This window comes from Mastigoproctus giganteus, chromosome 3, assembly GCF_048544385.1.
Source record: "Mastigoproctus giganteus isolate SK-2022 chromosome 3, ASM4854438v1, whole genome shotgun sequence".
Classification (NCBI taxonomy): Eukaryota; Metazoa; Arthropoda; class Arachnida; order Uropygi; family Thelyphonidae; genus Mastigoproctus; species Mastigoproctus giganteus.
Genome location: NC_143577.1, coordinates 147,059,350 through 147,079,765, shown reverse-complemented (window position 1 = coordinate 147,079,765; position 20,416 = coordinate 147,059,350). Strand labels below are relative to the sequence as shown.

At 41.3% G+C, this 20,416-nt stretch overlaps 1 protein-coding gene across 4 annotated transcripts in view; it reads right to left on the bottom strand.

The window, feature by feature from the left end:
* The window catches only part of LOC150088314 (uncharacterized), a 112,640-nt gene that overhangs the window by 31,112 nt on the left and 61,112 nt on the right, over positions 1-20,416 (bottom strand). For all 4 annotated transcript variants that reach the window (XM_090370706.1, XM_090370707.1, XM_090370708.1 and 1 more), the window contains one exon: positions 11,938-11,999. In XM_090370706.1, the coding sequence (XP_090226832.1) occupies positions 11,938-11,999 (62 nt within the window). The remainder of the gene's footprint in view (positions 1-11,937; positions 12,000-20,416) is intronic.

The window sequence follows — 20,416 nt, the reverse complement described above, 5'->3', positions numbered from 1 at the left end:
TGAGACAGTATTTAAATTCTATACAGTGGGACCAACTGATGATGTTACCAACAGCAAATTCAAAATGGGAAGCATTCAAAGAACTTATCTTGGAAGCTACTAGGCTTTACATACCAACTAAGAAATATTGTTCAAGGTTTAGGCCAAAATGGATGTCAGATGAACTAATAGGTCGCGCATAGGTCGCCAGGAAGCGTAGCAGAGAAGAAAAATGCAGAGAAAAAATAACAGAAAAAATAGCAGAGAAGAAAAAATACATACAAATTAACACATGACACAGAAGCCTATGATAGATACAAGTTGATATGCAACCAAGTTACAAAGGAGGTTAGGCAGGCGAAGGCAGATTACGAGAAATCCTTGGCAAGGGATGCAAAGAAAAACAGCAAAGAGTTCTTTACTTATGTAAACCCTAGAAGGAAAGGGATGAATCAGATTGGTCCACTTGATATTGATGGGTCAAGTGTTGATGATCCTGCTCAGGTAGCTAACAAACTAAATGAATATTTTGCATCGACATTCACACATGAGGAGTTATTCAGCGAGGGGAATGCCAGAGGTGTATTCAACTCTAGCAGTAAGCTACAGAATCTTGAAATAACTGGGAGTAAAGTGGAGGAGAAACTGTTGAAGATAAACACAAGAAAGGCACCCGGGGTGGATGGGATCTATCCAGTTATATTAAAGGAGGCAGCAAAGGAAGTAAGCAAACCCTTAGCCATAATTATGAGAGCTTCCTTGGACTCAGGGGAGGTACCCATAGACTGGAAATGTGCAAATGTGACCCCAATTCACAAAGGAGGATCAAAGGCTGACACAAGTAATTATAGACCTGTGAGCTTAACTTCTGTTCCAGGAAAATTAATGGAGGCACTGGTTAAAGAAGCACTGCAGCATCATTTAGACAAGACTTCAGTTATAGCTCAGACACAGCATGGTTTTGTTAAGGGGAAGTCTTGCCTGACCAACTTGATTGGATACTATGATGCAGTCACAAAAGAACTGGATGCAGGGAATAACTTTGATATTATATACTTGGATCTTAGAAAGGCTTTTGATACTGTTGCACATGGAAGACTGCTACACAAATTGGAGCAGTGTGACATTAGAGGCAAATTGCTGCTATGGATAAAGGGGTGGTTGAGGGGGAGAAGACAGAGAGTGGTAATCAATGGACACTGCTCATCGTGGACTAATGTTATTAGTGGAGTCCCTCAGGGCTCAGTGTTGGGTCCATTATTGTTTTCTGTATTTATAAATGATATTGATGATGGTATATCGGGATTAATGTCCAAGTTTGCAGACGATACAAAGGTTGGCAGGGTTGTCAAGGACACTACTGACACTATGCTGCTGCAACAGGATCTGGAAAGGTTGAGCAGATGGGCTGAGAGGTGGCAAATGAAGTTTAACATTGACAAATGTAAAGTACTACACATGGGAAACAGCAACCCCAGAGCAACGTATCAACTCTGTGGTACAACACTGACAGTGGTAGAGAATGAAAGGGACTTGGGGCTGGTTGTGCAGGCAGATATGAAGTTCTCTGAGAAGTGCAGACGGGCTGCAAGAGTAGCTCATGGAGTATTGTCAATGATATACAGGAATTTTTCCAGCAGGGATAAGGAGGTGATTATTCCATTGTATAAGGCGATGGTCAGGCCACACCTAGAGTACTGTATACAGGTCTGGAGGCCTCATTTCAAGAAGGATGTAGAGCTGCTGGAACGAGTACAGAGAAGGGCAACAAGATTAGTGAATGGAACAAAGGGGTGCTCTTACGAAGAAAGGCTTAAGTTTTGCAAATTACAGTGTCTGGAGACTAGGCACTAGCGAGGTGATCTGATAGAGGTGTATAAAGCCTTGAATGGTTTAAGCATGCTCAATGCTGATGGGATTCTTCCTCTAGCTCAGAAAAATCACCTGAGAGGGCATAAATTCAAATTGAGGAAAGACAGATGTAGGATAGACGTGCGGAAATTTGCCTTTAGCCAGCGGGTGGTTGGTTGGTGGAACAGACTTCCATCCCTTGTGGTGGAGGTTGATAGCCTAAATAAGTTTAAGGCTCAGCTGGACAGGTATTTTGAACGAACAGAGGGGTGAAGTGGAAGTGGTTTTTTTTTTTTTGGCTGATGCTGCATAAGCTTGCTTTCTTGCATCAAATGCCTCTACTAATGCTAATGCTAATGCTAAATGCTTCACCGCATGCATGGTGCTAAGTACTCTAGGTTATAATACCTGTCGCCTTTGGGGTTTCATAAAAATAAGAATAAAAAAAAAGGAAAAACACGATCAGGATGACCGTACATAACAACGGAAGCCCAAGATAAGACCATAACATTGATTTCTAAACGCAATCGACGACTTACTGCACCTGAAATCTGAGCTCAGTTCACCAGGGACAGAGAAATCTGGTGTCTACATCCACTGAAAAACTTCATCTTAAACAAGCAGTACTTCATGGTCGTGTGATGGTCCGAAAACCCTTATAAAAACAGGAAAATTAAAAGAAACCTCGTGGTGGGAAGGCTACCTTTTGCGCATAATACAGACCGTACGTCTTGGCATGGACTCCACAAGGTGTTGCAGGGTGGTAGGTCCCAAACATGCCTAATTGGATTGAGATCGGTTGAGCTGGGCAGCTATGGGAGAACGAAGAATTCAATGTCGTGTTCCTGAAACCGGCTTGGCGCGTAGTCTTCTTGATACTAGACAACTGCATTTGTCAGGATAAACTGTCATCACGAATGGGATGTATTTCGTCGGCGACCATAGAAAAGTAGTGATATGTTTATTTTGCTAGGGCGGCACCCAGAACTTCTGTTCAACTCCACCTCGGGTCACTGTGCAGATAGAAAAACTCTTTAAAAAGCCCAGGCATGCTAGTATCGTAGGTTTGCGTGAATAGTGTGTGTTGTGTTGATATGTCGTTTTAGCCTCTTGGCTACGCAGAAACAAGAGTCACCTGGACGCCCGCTTCCGGGTACTCGTCTCTAACCACGGGAAGGTAGGCCAGTTCTTTCTTAGACATACTGTCGCCGTGGGGATATGTCCAACACCTACAGGAGGGAGTACAATGCCAATAGTTGTGAACGGAGAATCTTTGGAAGCCTATTCCAGAAAGAAAAAAACGTTTGCACAGAGGAGTTTGTCCAACTTGACGAAGTATTTATCAACTTTGGTAAGCGATGTATAAAATTCAAACATAATTTCTAAAGAAACGTCTGTTCAAACATGGTTTAAATACTAAATAATAAATAAATCACAATTTATAATTAGCTATTTACAGAATAGCCTTTTACACTTGCTCTAGTAAAGTTATCAACATTAACATTCACAATATTTACGCTATTATACATAATTTTTCTGCGTTTGAAGACTCAGCAGAGAAGGTTTTCAAGGCAGAGAAATTTAACCGATACTGGAGGATAAGAAGAGACTTGTCCAGGTGAAAAGTCTGAGCAGGCAGTCAGAAGATCAGAAATAAAACGTGACTCCAATTTTCTTTTTAACTGTAGAAGCAAGATTCAGTATTGTGCAACCCAAAAGGATGAAGCTTCTCATTAAGCGAGCCATGTCCGTGATGATAACTCCATAGAAAGGTAGGCGTTCCTATCGAGCTATTGATTAACGGTATCAGGTAACTCAGGATAGGCCACGAAAACAGGTTGCAGACCATAACACTATCGCTTCCAGCCTGCTAAACACCTATAATGCATTCAATTGCCATGGCCTTATGTTGCTTTCTCGAAATGCAGATACGTCCATCAGCATGACATTGTCGGAAACGGGATTCACCAGGTGACAGATTATTTTCACATGTCGGTATTCACGTGTTAGTGCTGATCTGCCACACAAGGTGCAGTTTCTTGTGTCTCGCAGTGAGTATGGGTATCCGTGACGGCGTCGCCTGCCACAGCCAATACGAACTAATGGTTGGGGACATAATCCATGGGGTCCCATCTCCACATAGGGTACTCTTTGCCTATGACTTTAATCCCTAAACACCCTGAGAATTGCCCACTCCCCGTTTTCACTTCCGATCTAAGCACTTCTTCTGAGCCCTACCACCCTACATACCTTTGCTGTTCTTAACAGTCCTTCCCTGTGGAGGATGGGGTGCCTCTGTAGGGGTCTCTCTGCTATGCTGCATTCTTTTACATTCCTGATGGATGTCTTCCTTTCATCCACCTTCTTCATCTTTCCTTCAAGTTAAGAACTGTCACCCACGCGCTTCTTTCGAACAAAACCTTCATTTTAGGACCCTCCGTGGTAAGCTCCGGCTGTGCTATGGTTAGAGCAGCCAGATAATTTCATCCCTACTGCCTGGCTCGACACGCCGCACATGGTATGGTAGCTAGGGCTCGGTGGCGTTCCAACAGCCCCTAAACTAAAAGGCCAGATGAAGCATAACCCTACACTACACTGTGTAAACCACATATCACTCTCGCTATCTGACCTTTACAGGCTACCGTATTCAACATAAGAGAACGGATCGCGGAGTTGTGGAAAACCAGCGGTACCGCCTAACCATAAACACTATGTACTATAGTCCATGTAGATACTAGTCTTGCTGTTCCTATGTTATACTGGGTTGTTAGCTGGGCCACTGCACTGCGTCGCTGCTGTGTTACGAGACACACGACAATCACCACGGTCTTCGACCACAAATGTGACCTTTAGCTCTTTGTTCCACCGCTGTTAAGCCAATCACGGTAGACTCATGGCACCACAGAGCGGGGGACACTTAACCACCTGGGCTGTTGTTCAAATACTGGCACATACACGTCTTGTTACCACAATAATTCCACGTCCGAAGTCAGAAAACCTTGAGGCCGACCTATTCTTCGTCGCAGACGCTCAAAAACTGATTGCCACCTGTGCGAGCTACAATCTTATATTAGCCATTCCCGACTTTGAGCCTTCCCGAGTGTCACACACCAGTCCATTCCTATATAGGGGGATACAAAACCTGTCAGGCTGTTATCGCAGTTAACAGCATTAATCAAGAAGCGCCCCAGCTAAAAAAAGTAGAATCAGGCATGCGTCGCGCATAGGTCGCCAGGAAGCGTAGCACACGCTTCTTGATTAGACCGGGGTTCGAGCCCGTGACCACCAAATGCGGAAAGGTCAGTGAATTACCACCGCATATCCCCGGAACAATATGGCCTTAGTTGCTAATGTTCCTAAAACCAAATAACAAACTACAAACTACAACAAACAGCGTCGCGCATCCACGAGGCGTAACTGTCAAAGAGTTGACAGTTTTGCACTTTTCGTAATAGACAGTATGCTTATCACACAAGCTGAAATCTCCTCTGTCCCCAAGGTCAGAAAGAGAGCAGACTCCCGATGTGACAGTAAGTCTGAATCACCAACAGTTGTAATTCCATTAACTTAAAGAAAAATTAAGCGTACCCCTAACTTTGAACTTATAAGAAAAAAGAAATGTGCAGGTGATTGTGTTGAGTGTTATATGGTGTGCTGCGTAGAGAAAGAGACTGCTTGACACGTACAATAACTCATAAGGCGAATAAATTCGCCGCTGTGCGTGGTATTTCCTACAAGTGGTGAGAGGAGACGTGCACTATACTTGGACAGTTCATACATAGATGCATTTCAGCAGGACACTACGGGTCTGAGAGGAACACCTGGCTTATGGATTTTTGGTAACCCATAAAACTGTGGCAGTTGGCAGCCCGTGGCATGAAGAAGTCGCCGAGTTGGATCGGAGATTTTTTCTTTAAACCATGCATGGACGAGCTTATTGACGCGTGACTCCAGATCTTTTAAGACCTTAATGGGTGGATCTGTCACAGGCTCATATACGCTGGGGTCTAGTAGGAGGGCCAGGGCTTTCTCTCGGTAGGCTGACCGGTCTAATACGACAGTCTGACGTCCTTTGTCAGCAGGAAGTACGACGATGGGGTTGTCCTTTCTTATAAAAAGGGCGGCCTGCTGACGGTGCTTAAGGTTTGAGCAAGTGGGCCGTGTGCTACGGAGGATGGCGGTTCTGAAGCGGATTTCATTAGCAGTTTCTTCAGGAATGTTGGTAATGCTTACTTCTACTCCCATAGCGAGCTATGTGATCGGTGGCACGACGGCGAACTTCATACCGGTGGTCAAGGCGTTGAGCTGCTCCATGGTTAGTTGTTTGCTGCTCACTTTCAGGACGAAGGAAGTCGTGTCAGTTGAGTGGGTGTTCGCTGTTGAGGAGTTGGCCTCTATTTAAATTTTCGTTGTTGCCGCGACCACAATCCCAAGCGAGACTATGAAATAATAGACCACTCCTGACACTGCCTATGGTTAGAGTCACTCAATATATTGAACAATTCGAGAGCCATGAACCGCTGCAAAGGCATGAGACTACACCCCATCTTAGAGACAACCGTTCTATGCCTCGACAAACGCTGGAGAAAAACTGCGCATGTCCGTGCAGCAACAATGAACGCCAGTTTAATGATTGAATAATGTGCCTTCGGAAGCCTCACTGAACGATATAACTGTATCTGTTAAGTTCAAATTCTGTTGGAAAAAAAAAAAAGACGATTTTCTCGAAAGCTACAAAGTATTTATAATTAAAGATATTTTATTGGATTTATACGTTACCATTATTTCATTTCACCGTGGATCCCAGTACAACAGGCCCATTTGTTCTCAAGTTAGTTGATACTGGTCAACGTCACTTTTTTGCTCCGCCAATACATCAACTGTTTGCAGGGAACTTTTATTATGCGAAAATTTCTGACAACTTCTACGTATATAGATTTTTGTGTTTACTGGTGTTAACGATAAGTAAACACTTAGTTTAGGGAAGCAGATACAGCCTGATTTGTTGTATTACATTCAAATAACGTTTGAATGTGCTCATTAGTGGTGATAATGTAGGGGAGAGTTAACATGTCCAACCTTAACCTCTACTGCCTTCCATCTCTCAGTAATAGAAAGACAGTGGGAGTGTGCATACGTGTACAATTCATCTACCGCATATTGTATTACTTCTGTGTTTTGCTCAGCACTATATTATTAAGATGGCTAAGCAGAACCATGAAGTTTATGAATCAACCCAACAACTTGTGTTTCGAACGAGAAACAATTAAAATCTGCATTATTACTAAACGTTCAATTGTGTATTTTGATTGAAATATTGGTGTTCATTATAAACTTGGATTCTATACACATTCTGGGTTACCTGCATTACAAATCTGAGGGAGGGGGTGGCAGCCAACTGTGAAAATTAAAAGTAAGCACATCGACAATGACAGTTTCTACGTGAAAAATATAAGATTTCGTTATGGACTTGGATGGAGCAAGCTACCAACGGACCTTTTTTTTTTTTGCGTATTCGAGTACGTTGCCTCTTTCGCTAAAAGAGTACTTTACGGAAATATCAGAAATCATTCATTATTTTGTTTGCATCTTAGTTCAGCGGTATTCCTCCCTTTCGGGTTGTTTTTAATCCGGAAAATCTCAGTGCGGTCTGAATCATGGGTATTTTCAAATTGTCCTTGGTGAAGAATCATACCAAGAAATGCCCATGCTGAGAGTCCTATAATTTGTATTCTGAAAATTGCAGTTACTTTAATTCGCCAAGCATTCTTATACTTTGCTGATATGATTATAGAAGAACGGGAAACAGTTCAGTTTATGAGCTAAATTTTATTCATTCAGCTAATCATGTTTTCGATTGCTGGTGGATACATTTATCTTTTATTAACTTATGAAAGCAATAAAATTTTCATATTTCGTTAAACTCAATACTGAAAGCATCATCTCGCTGAAGTGGGAAGGAAATCCAACAGCAGTCTACAAATGTCTCCTCATAAGACATTGTAGATTAAAAGTTTGTGAGAAGATATTGTTGTTTGCTCTTGACGAAAACTCCGAAGAATAACATTTACAGTTTTAATAAACGGTTCATTCTGTGTACTACGATTGCAAGATTGGTATTCAGGACAAAACCTGGACTTATAAATGCTACAATTGAATTGCTCGGAATAATCTTATTGGATAGCTCACTCCATCTAAATTTGTTGGATAAAATTCGATTACGCCTTAACAAGGGTAATCAAATTAGTTTTATTCATACATCCTTAAACTTTAGACCTAGAGTTGAGGTTGTTCCTGCTTGGTGGTCAACTGCCACTCAAGTTAGCCACCCATAACTTGGGTACGTTCTATTCCGTTATCAACATAAAATAATACAGAAGTTAAATACCAGTTTTAGCCACATATATTTGTTGTTCGGGTGTTTTCTAGGCTTTAGAAAAATACTGTCTTTTAGAAGATTTGATGTATACCTGTAAAAACTGCTTTCTAGAGTTACAAAACATGCTGGATATATAATAAAACTTTATTACCATATTAAAATAATAAAGAATGCATAAGGTAGTATATAGACAAGTTTAAGAAGAGTTTACAATCGGTCTTGAAAACCAAATGTTGTAACAGTAGAACCAGAATCACTCTTCGGAAGAGACCAGAATTACGTAAGTATATATTCGTACAGATTTGAGCAATATATAGCGGCATTAGTGACCTAGTCTTGCTTCCACTAGTCATTAAAGACATAGCGTTGCAGGTAGATGAGTCCTTGCCATGCCATGAAGTCCACAGGTCGACTCCAAGTCTCAAGGTCCAAAGGTCAGTCCCACACAAATTCATGGCACACTTCAAAAGAAGAGAACAGCACTCGTTTTGTATTGCGGGAAGAGGAAGAACAGTACAGTACACTAAAGCAGTAACTATAACTCTGCATTTAGCACCATCTTTATGTTGCAGCGGGTGAGCAGGCTATGACTCCATAAGCGGCCATGTATATTACGAATATTTGCATATAATTTGCGCAGATCTTGGTCTTTGCAACCCTAAAATCTCAGGATGACCGGAGCAATTTAACCCTCAAAGCAATAAGTATTCCTTAACGGATAAGTTATCATCAAAAAGAACACCCGTAATCATCAGCGATCACGAATATAAAAACAGCAAAAATCCACAAGACTGAAAACAGCGAGCGACAATCTAAAGTAAAGAACTTTGTTCTGAGTGGATTAATATTTAAAGTAAAAACACTCATAAATAAGAAAAAAAGATTTTAGATTAAACTTACTTATAGGGAAACATGCACAGAAGAACGCGCACCGGTATCAGCATAAACTAGAATTGCTACACAGCAAAGAAACCGAAAAACAAGGCCGACCACGAGCTACCTTTAGGAATTCAAACCGATAGAAAAACAGAAATCTTTAAAAAAACATCGGAGTAAATAATATTACCAATACAACTCTGTACACCAATGTACAATTCAGTAGACTTCTAAAAGCGCAGAAATTAATACTGCATCAAAATACGGAAAAGGCGAGAAGTACGATAAATTACTGCTTTATTGGAATTTCACGCCTGGTACATTCTACCAGTAAGAAAATTAAGGCGCGTTAAGCATTGAAGTAAACAGTAACGTACTAAATAGTCAGCAAGAAAAAGTCCCATCAAAGGTATAAGTAAGACTTTTTCAAAAAAAAATTAAAAAAAAAACTAAGCATTATTCGGAATAAGCATAATTCTGGAAGTATACCAGCAAATCGGAACAAAATTAAATGAAGCAGTTAAATGCAACATTTAACATAAAGCCATCGTGACACAAAAAGAAGGAATGCCATCCAGATTTAAACAGAAATCGTGGATGTCTTAAACAGCTTCCTTAATACGATTGTTTCAACACGGAAGAAGGCGTAAATTAGTTTCATAACAAATTGACAACGAACACACATCGTTAGACTTGAATTAAAACCATCTAGAGCGGAAAAACCCGAAATTTTAACTACGATGACCAACCAAGCAAAAATTTCAACACCAATAACTTCCACACAGAAATTCTAAGAGAAATACTCTTACCAAACGTCAACCTGAGGTTAACAGAAGATAAAATAAATATCATGATTCTCCGCAAACGATCAACAAACTTTGCGACAGATTAAAACACAAATACCGTTTGCATCGACTTAAATAGGCGAGCGTTTCGCCAGGGCTTCGAGTGAGGACCAATGCAAATTCTGAACATGGGTAATCTAGCAATCAGCATGATCCAGCGGGACAGCCAAAAGGACGCATTATTGAGAGGGGGAGTAGCAAGTAGCGACCACAGAAAAAGTTCAAACAGTAACACAGCTAATCCTGACTGAATGGGATTTTTTTTTTTTTTTAAGAAAATGCCAAACACGAAAGTTATTAGAACCAATAGAACTTAACATCGTGTATCGATTGAAAGCTGAAAAGGGATAATACTTGTTGGCATTAGCTTCAAGCTTCTATAGACTGTATTTTTCGGGAAATGTATGGAAAGGAATGTTATTCCAGAAAATGGAAGTAGAAGGACAACAAGAAGGAAAAGTTGGTTCTGTGATTCTCGGGCTGAACAGTGAATAGATGCTGACAGTTTGCAGCACGTGTTCGAACTTGTTTTCGAAGAGAGTGGGGAGATTTATAAATGACATTTCATAAGAATAGTGCCCGTGAAAGTGCCTATAGAAAAATACATGCAGCAGAAATGGAACGTCTATGAGACAAAGAGTGAGAGACTTTATAAGAGATGGGCCATTATCTTTACCTGACTGCTCTCTTTTGAATGGCCAAGAAGCTTGAGTGTTTGCTGCACCATCCAAGATGTGGGAACAGTATTCCATGGTAAGGTGGAGTTTTTTTTGTGATAATCCCAAGAACGACAGGTATTACAACCTATAGTACTTAGTACCGGGCATGGGTTATTGGGAAGATGAAAGAAGATACTTGTTAGCATTACACTTAAATTTCTGTAGAATGTAATTTTCAGGAAATACGAATGAGGGGAGGTTGTACCAGGAAACAGAAGTTGAAGGAATAAATGAGGAAGAAGAAAAGTTGGTTCTGTGAGTTTGAAGTTGGACAGTAAAAGGATATTAACTGTTTGCGACACGTGTTCGGACTGGTTCGGAAGCGACAGCGGGAGTTATAGAACCCAATTCAGAAGAACATGTGCCCTGCCCATGGAAGTATCTATAGAAAAGGTGTGCGCAGAAACAGAACGTTTATGAGACATAGAGTGAAGAAACTTTGTTAGAGATGGATTATTAACTAACCTAACTGCCCTCTTTTGAATGGAGTCCATAAGCCTGAGAGATGTTTTTGGGGCACCGCCCCAGATGTGGAGAAAATATTCCATGATAGGGAACATTGTTTCTCGTGGAACTATATTCTATAAGAAACGCCCAGTTTCTTGTGCAGTATGGCATTAAACAGGATGTATTGCATACAACCAAGCTCACCATCACGAGGGATAATGTTCAAGTCCTGTGCTGTTCCTTGTACTGCAAAAACTTAAGGGGTAATGGACTGGTAATTGTACTGTCTCTATGTAACTTCATGCAAGATCCATGCGGTTTATTTTGCTGCATGGATCTTAGGATATCTGCGGTTCTTTGCTCTGTTCGACGAAGGATGTACTTGCTGTTGTGATGCTGATAATGACATTGGCAGGTACATCTGAATTTCGCAAATGACTGGAAACAGGAATGTAACGCAAGTCTCCTACTGCGCAGATTACGACAAGGGATTCCTTTCAGCATTCACAGTATTCGTTTGGGCATCTTGGCTAGACATTTCATGAACACTTGGACTAGTTAACTAATCAACCAATTACCAATTTGATAATAAAATCATTTTTTAACTTTAGGATCGTGATCTGACTCAGACAGATCACAGAGCACAACGAGCATTACCCCACACCATATAATAGGGAAACATATTAAGCACTATACTGATCAGTTTTGCTGAGTAAGCTATCTTCACAAACATACAGCGAGGGCGAGGTTGGCATAGTCTGCCTCGAGATCGCTCACACACATTTAAGAAATAAAAAGAGATATGAAATTATTTATTTAAGAAAACTTTTGAATTACTTACCGAATCCAGAATGTTTTGCTTTTCATTTTGTTCCCGTTCTTTTTTTTCGCACATTTCTTTCTCTTTAAAATAGATATAACACAATTTTTAAAGATGCAATCTACTTGTTTTACAAATCAAGTTTTATATAATTTTATTAGTATTCAAATTAAAGAGCGATTATAATTACTCTAAATCTGTAAACGTCAATTATTAAGGAACAGTATTATTGCAGATTTATCAGTAGCAGCGGAAGCATAAATTCTATAACAAGACAATTTTTCCCTTTAATATGTAAAAATTATTACTTCGAATTAATGTGTTTCAAGACCATGCAATATTTTACCTCACGCTATTTTTATTTTAATCTATGTTTTCTATTTTAATAACCCGTTATTTTCCTTAACGAAAATCATTTTAGGTTTCTCAATTTTTTCTACGTTATTATAGAAAATAAAAAATAAAAAAATTTTTTTTCATGGTTAGGAAAACTCGTAATAGTTTTCCTAACCGAGTTGCAAAGCCTTGATAAAGGCTTTGCAACTCGGTTTTAAATAAGAGCGGCTGCATATTTAAATATATGCATCTGCTCGACAAAATTAACAGAACACATAGAAAACGTGGTGTAACACGTGCAGCTTGCGATGAAGCGGGACAAAATTTTTGTGTGGTGGTACCAGAGAATAACGATGAAATGAGGAGATGGAGGGGAAAAACGATGAAATGGATACAGTTACTGTATCCCTATTAAAAACGTGAAGAGGGTGCGGCCGTTGATCATTATTCTTCTCCACACGAGAATACCCCTTCCACCGTAAATGTCCCTTTCTCTGATGTTGGAGGGATGGTACCGCATTCCTCGTTGTCTCCAAATGAAATATCGTGTAGAATCTGTTTGTAGGCTAAGCTGGACCTCCTCAGACAATAGAACTGTACCCCATTTGTCACGGCTCCAAGTCACATGTTCATGGCATCAAATTCGACGAGCTCTGTGGTGGTTTTGGTTAAATGGATACGAAGCACTGGCTTCTTTGCGTAGAGTCCACTTGAACTGAGTTGGAAATATTTTCACCTCTGGCCGCAGCAACCTCAAGAGACAGTTTATGACAGGACATCGTAGCGTTCCGTCTTGTTGCTAGAGGCAGATAGCTGTCTGTTCTGGTTGATGCAGCCCTAGTGCAACCTTGGCTAGCTCCTTGTAACGGTTCCTGTTTCCTGAAGCTGCTTCTATACGTGAACAGTTTCAAAGACCACACTACGTACTACCTCCACCTGCGATTGCGTGGCTTCAAGTCGTCCAACTGCTTGCCATTTCAAAGAATCATTTAAACGACAATGACTTTCCATCCTGAGTACCGGAGATGTGTCTATCCCACTGAGCAAGCCAAAAAATGGGTTGGGAATGAAGTGATGTGGTCGCAACCGTGTTTTTACATTCTCTGTAAGATGGTAGATTGATTTCTATTCGATACTCAGAATTTGCATGCCGAGATGCTTATTATATCAAATATTCGCCATCGGTGACTGTTCACAATAAAATATTAATGAAAAACATTTTGTTCTGTTATTTTTGTGGAGAAGTTTATATTTCTCTACATAATATAGAGGAATTTTTCGAACTTAAAGTATTTAATCAAAAAGCATTATTATGTCTCTACCGGGTAATGAAAATGTCAAAGAAAGGTTCAAATTTGTCATTACATTTTTATATCGTGTCAAAAATAGCAAAAAGTTCATGGATTTTCATAAGGAACGTGCCCTCTTATTTTTACCAAGATAAGCAGTCACTACAAGAATTTTAAACGTAGTTGGAGGGGTATTCTTCAATATGTGGTTTCGAATTGATTTGTTGAAAACAATTCAAAGCTGCGGAAGGTGTTATGAAATGTTACAATGAATATACTTATGAAATTGCATTGTAAATGATTATCTACACCTTGTTCAGTAATACATTGAACTTTTGTAATCCTAAAACAAAAATCCAAAAATCTGTGCTGTTCTTTCTAACAAGGTGGAAAAGATCTTTAGCCGAATCAAGGGGTAATAAATTGAATGGGCAAGCAAGACTTGGTGTCCCATTATGGGGACTTTACTTCCTTTTTCGTATATTGGAAATCGTGCACCTGCAGTACCAGGGCTTGAAGGGAAATTATGACGGACTGAGGTACTTCTTGAACTTTATTAACTTCATTTATTATTAATTATATTATATTAATTATTTCTTCTCAACCCTCTGCTGGCTGGAGCACAATGCCTTGACACAGACCTGAATAAGTTGTACTCCTCTACTCACAAAATGTACAGGAAAAAGATTCTGACAGCTCGGTGAGAGTTGACAAATACGAATGATGCTGTGATCTGTGGAGTCTTAACCACAGTAATTGAGTCTCCTGGCTAAGACTTTACCATATTATACAATTTATCTTTGTAGCTGCACGTCTCGATGTTATCAGGAACAAACATATATCAAGAAAGGTTTTGATAATTTTTTGGGTTCATGTTATAAAATTTTCCACAATGCTGTGTTATTCTAGTTTCATTGTAGTGGGGTTGCCGGTTGTCTCCCCCTCTCAGGATAATCCTCAGCTGAGGAATTACTCATTCACGTGTCCGGAGGCAATCTTCGTTTACAATGCCCCGTTTTTCTCATTGTCAAACACGTAACCCTAATATTTTGGAAGGAATCACCCTCACGATTTCGCTGTGCAGCATAGGAATTGATCGAAAATTCTTTTTTTAGGTTTCGTGGAGCATCAAATGTAACATATAATTCTCCTAATATTCAAGTCTAATGAACTCCCGTTGCCCCAGGGCAAACTATGCGGATGGTTCCACTGATGCATTCATAGCAAACCTCGCTCTTCCTTTCAAGTGGAATCATTTTACCACGAGGCATAGGGCATGCAAATACTGACTCTATAATAAGATGGAAGATAATAATAATGGTAACCAACCACATTCGAGGGGAAGTAACATTAGAACAAGAAGGGGACATGAAATGCTTACTCAACACTAAGATGAATATTACGAGAATGGAGACATCTACAATAATCAAGAATTCATATTAGGACATAGTCGCAGGACGGCACGGAAATGCTCCTTCCATAACAAGATGAAATACTCGAATAGTGGAGCAGCATACTCGTAATAAAATAATAATAATAAGAGGAGGTCACGGAAATGCTTTAAATAAAGGAAGATCTGCCCACCCGGACAAATCCCAGGTCACAGGGTTCATCCCAATAGATATCGTACCAGGACGGGACGAAAGTAACTCTGTCTCGGAATGCCTTCCAGTGCGCAAGGCAGGCTTCGCTGCGTTGCTATAGACGGAATTCCGATCTGGACAAGCTCACGAATCCAGACCAACAGTTCCTGTCGTAATTCGCAGAATTACTATAGCAACGGTTGCAAAAAACGGGATTGCGAACTAAAGGCCACTATAGTCACTCTAGTAGGTCACAATTCTGTGTACCAACCACTTGAATACACACGCGAAGAAACTCTCGTATTTCACTGATCACTCTGAACAACGAGTAGTCCTCTAGTAGTGACTTTTTAATTTGAACTTTACCTGTTCTCTTCTCCCTACCCACACCTCTTCCTCCTCCAGGACTCCCACCCCAAACTATACCTAGCACTCTTCCTGCTCCTTTTCGCTTGGAAGATGCCCTACACTTTGCCATCCCCCGCTGTCTTCGACTTTCCTGTCTCTTCTCTGCTCTTTCCTTGGCCACTTTTCACTCTCGCTCTGCAAGAGTGTGAACGGCCCGTCAGATGTTTTTCTACTCCCTGGTCCGGTTCCTTGTGCCAGTGGACGGATGTTGTGAGGCTCCTTCATGGTGATCGCGCTGCCGAGTAACGAAGAGGCCAGTCAAACAACACACTTCTTACACAACCCACGTCGACTGGCTTTGCAATGTTCACAGAGTACATAACGCGAATTTGTGGGAAACCACAGAAAGCGCATAACAATAACACTATGTCCACTATAGTCCTCTAGTAGGTCAAAATTAGCATCTCTCACGATGGTCTAAACCTTCGCCATGATGACACCTGCGTCATGGAAATGACCAGAACGCAATATTGCTCGTCACGTTTCGCCACCACACGCCAGCATCACTGCAAGTAGTGGAACTTCATTGGCAGCTGCCATACGGTGGCTTCTCTATTATGCTGAACCCTCAATGCTTAACAACAAGTTCTTCACTGATTGCTCTCCGGTTCAGTTTCACTCTTGCGAGACTATCACGTATTCCTCTCATTGCATGAAAGGAACACAAAACGACGTCTCTACTAACGCTCAGCCGCCGAAGACCTCTACTAACGCTCAACCCCGGAAGAACTTTTTTGCAAACCAGATTTAACTTCTTACCAGCCTCATAGAAGAGATTAATACATAGACCAGCAATTATCATATGATCCTGTGGAAAGTAAAATTAATTATTATTATTTTATTTTTTTTATCGTTCTAATGACGGCAAAAATACAGGCACGGGAACACTCGATCGGCGACTGTCCCGATCTTCCATACTATAGGTATGGAAGATCGGTATGGTAACTTGACAGTCTCGCTTCATGACTTCATCTGTCATTGGTTTCTGTTACTCACGACTGACAACTATTGTCAATCAAACTTTACGCAACAAACTTCCAATTGTTCTTTAACCCTGTATAGAAAATCTAACCTTATTTTAACAGCATTACGTTTATTAAATTAAAAACGCAACAATACAAATATTTCACTTCCTGCAGTAGTAACTGCAGGAAGTGAATTTCGTAAAAAACGACACGAAGGTGATGCTCTGAGTGTATTTTGGTGATTTTGTAATTTTGTTTGTGGATTTGATTGTAATGCCCGGACCAAGATGTATTGAAAAAGTGCAACTATTTCTCCAATCTATAAGAGAGAATCTAATGAAGTGGCAGGCAATTATAGACAGTGATTTTGACTTTTTTGATTGTAAAATTATGGCATCTACTGTTAAAGACGCAATTCCCGACCACTTACTATGACTAGGTTATAAAGCGGCTGGATGAAATGCTTTGATATTATGTTTCTGAATTTTAGTAAGTATTTTGATACGATGCTTCATGAGGGATTATTGTATGAATAAATTACAGAAGGACGGAATAACAGGGAACATTCATCAATGGATTAGAGGATGGTTGAAGGACAAGATACGAAGCGTTGTAATTAATGGCTATTATTCAAAGTGGCCTGAAGCAGTAAGTGGGGTTCTTCTGAAGTCAGTGTTCAGACCACTCTTGTTTCTTATCTTCCCAAACTAACAATAAGTACAGGGGGGATTCTGTCAAAGTTTGCTGAAAACTTAAGGGAATCAGGTAGTTAGGCAGAAAAAGAAAGATTAGGAAAAATCCTAATAGAAAACGAAAGATTAGGCAGAGAACAATTAAAGAATGTTCAAGATGAGACTTGAGGATTGCAATGCAGAAAGACGTGACGTTCAATGATGTGGGACTTCATGCTTATACTGAAAAGCAAGAAGGTCACAGGCTCTTCTGTGATTTATCGGAATTTCGTAAAAAGCGACATGAAGGTGATTCTCTAAGTGCATTTTGGTGATTTTGTAATTGTGTTTGTGGATTGGATTGTAATGCCCGGACCAAGCTGTATGCCTTGGTCACGAAGGCACCTGTTGCAACTGCAATCGTAAAAACTCCTTGCGTTATTGACGAATTCAAACACAGACCTTTGCCACCCGGTGTGGGAAGACGGATTGTAGGCACTTACAGGTACTATCGTGACCGCTGTCATTAGGTATGAGGTATATTGAGGGTCTAGCGGCTCCTGGGATTTCTCCCATCTCCGTGAATGCTCTGTGTATCGGTGACAGTACCCTGTCAAAACCAAAGATTTAGAAGTGTGTAGGTCATGTTATATGTTGTGCCCATTGTTTATCCGGCTTATTGGCTGCCAGGCCCCTAATGGGACCCGACGTTGCCCATACCTCGCAACGTGGAGACTAGCTGGGAGTTACCAGTGAGTCAATTGTACTCTGGCAGGTCCTGCCACTTACTTTCCTGGGATTTTAGTGGCTAGGACCTAAAATAAAATTGGAACGACCGCGGTTAATTTTAGTTCACTTACATTAAAGCGCTAATATGGGATTTGACGCTGAAGTCCTGTTTTTGAAGTGCCTAAAAGGTCGGCGAAATTTTTTTTGGTGTATTTTAAATTTGGTCGTGTAGGACTATGTGCTGTACAAGAGAAAGTGCTGGGAGGAGAGAGTGAAGGCTGGGGATGAAATAGGAAGAAGAGGGTCGATAGGGTAGGTGACCCCCTATTATTCAGTGAGGCCTGCCCATGCTCCACCGGAGGGAAAGAATGGTGTGACAGGGGAGAGAGGAGACAGCAAGCCGTCATTTCCCCCCGCCGGGTGTGGGAGAAAAAAGGCTTGCATCGCACAAGAGTGCAGAGCCCTGAGCCAATATGGCTCTGTCAAGGCGGCAACTTGAAGTTTCTATATCTTCGTCAGTCTTCTCTGTCATCGGTAGCCTTTAGTATCCAGATTTGTCCTCAGCTATGAACACTGGTCAGGTCCGTTGTTAGTCCGTTACCAATGGCTGTGGTTCTCTTCATCATGGAAAGATCCGCAGCACCATTGGGTTGTTCTTGCGTTCGCTAGGTATTAGATATTATTAGTAGTGAGCAGGTTCCTGAGGGAGGCTCTCCCTGAGTACTCTAAACGTGTGTTCGTGTCTCATTTTCTTTTTAATCTGTTTCTTCTGTTGATGGCTATCAGTGTTTTACGCCTAGCAAATAGTTTTTGTGCATATTCCTTTAGTGCCCTATATTCCTCTAGTGAGTCCAGTAGATGTGATTCCAGGGTCTTGGGGAGGTAGTGTATCGCGGTGATCAGTCTGCACCTGAGGTCCTCATAATGTGTGCAATCGTATATAATGTGCTCCCCACAGGCGCAGCTCGGATCCTCCTCAATTCCCAGCGCTGTCAGCTTGGCTTTAAAGGCCCCGTGTCCAGTCGGTAAATAGGTGGTGTATAAGCCAGGTTTAAACGAAGTTGGAGGACTGGGGTACATCCTGTCGATGTTCGGAAGAAATTTCCTGGTGATATTTCCCTTGTTTGAGTTAGCCCAGCGCTCCTGCCAAACTTGCATCAGGTGTTTTTGGGGTCTTATCTTTTCATTTTTTCGTGGTGCATTAACGTCCACAGTATAGCCATGGTATGTACAGGAGATTCCTTTCTCTATATGGTAGTTCATTCCGCTGAGCATGATCTCTAAGTCAAGGGGGAGAGCCCAGGCCAAGACCTGCAGTGCGTGAGTACTGGTTGTTCTACAAGTATGTGTAAGTGTCAGTAGGATGGTTCTTTGCGTTGCATCTAGGATACGTCGGTTTACTACAGTTGCTGTTTTGGAAAACCATATTGCTGAGGCGTAAGTGATGATCGATAGAAAGATTGTTTTATAAAACAATGGCAGGGTGCGTTGGTTTAACTCCCATTCCCGGCTAGCGATCCTAGCCACCAATCCAGAGTATCTTTTAATTTTGGCTCTGATATAAGATGGTGTTTAAAGGAAACAGCCCCTCGACATGGGCAGCTGTACATGGTGAGGGCCCTCCCAGTGACGCTGCTGACTCTCCAGATTAGCATCACTGGGATCTAACGCCCGCGGCCTAGGTTCCAGGCTAATAGGAATCCGAAGTTTTTACAGTATTCTGCGACCAGTGGAAATTCGAAAAGGGAGGATCCTGGTGGTTGAGGAGGCCCAGATTCAACACACCACTTTGGCCCTGGAATTATCGGCCGGGATCAATCGGTTAGTGGGTTCGCCTACAAGGGTCAGCTGTGTCAATGCTGTGCCCCTATCTCATGGTCCGAGGGACAGGATAGCTAACCAGACACTATACCCGCATCGCCGCCAGCTTCAGGCTGGCGGCGATGGGGGTATAGTGTCTGGTTAACCTGGCGTCCCACTGCCCAGCGCATTTATTGCTTTCCGGGCAGTGAGCGTGCGTCCCATTTGGACTCCGTGATGCATAGATAGCAAGGTTTTTCCCCAGAAACTGGGGTTTTTCGTTCAGCAAAACAGACAAATTGACCATAGAACACACGCAATTAACAGACATAAGACACACAGCACGGCAGACAAATTTAATTATTCGGGTGGCCTAAAAATAATATATATACATATTTTTTTTCGACTTCGTGATGAGTGGGAAGCCCGGGCACTGAACAAAAACAAAACATATTATGAATAATGAAAAAATTATTTCTTCCATGCTCCAACCTGGTCTCTATCTGTAAACCAAACCTTAGAACCAGACAATGTCAGTGCAGCAAAGAAACCTTATAAACTTAAGTACCGTCAGATCCCACTCCAAGATTCTTGATAATGCATTCACAAAATGAGAAACCCATTGGGAAAATTCCGCCGTTCTTTGTATAGAAAGGTTTAGAGTGAGTTAGCAGATTCCCCGAAATCGATTAAGAGGCTTCGTTCTGGGAACCCCTTAA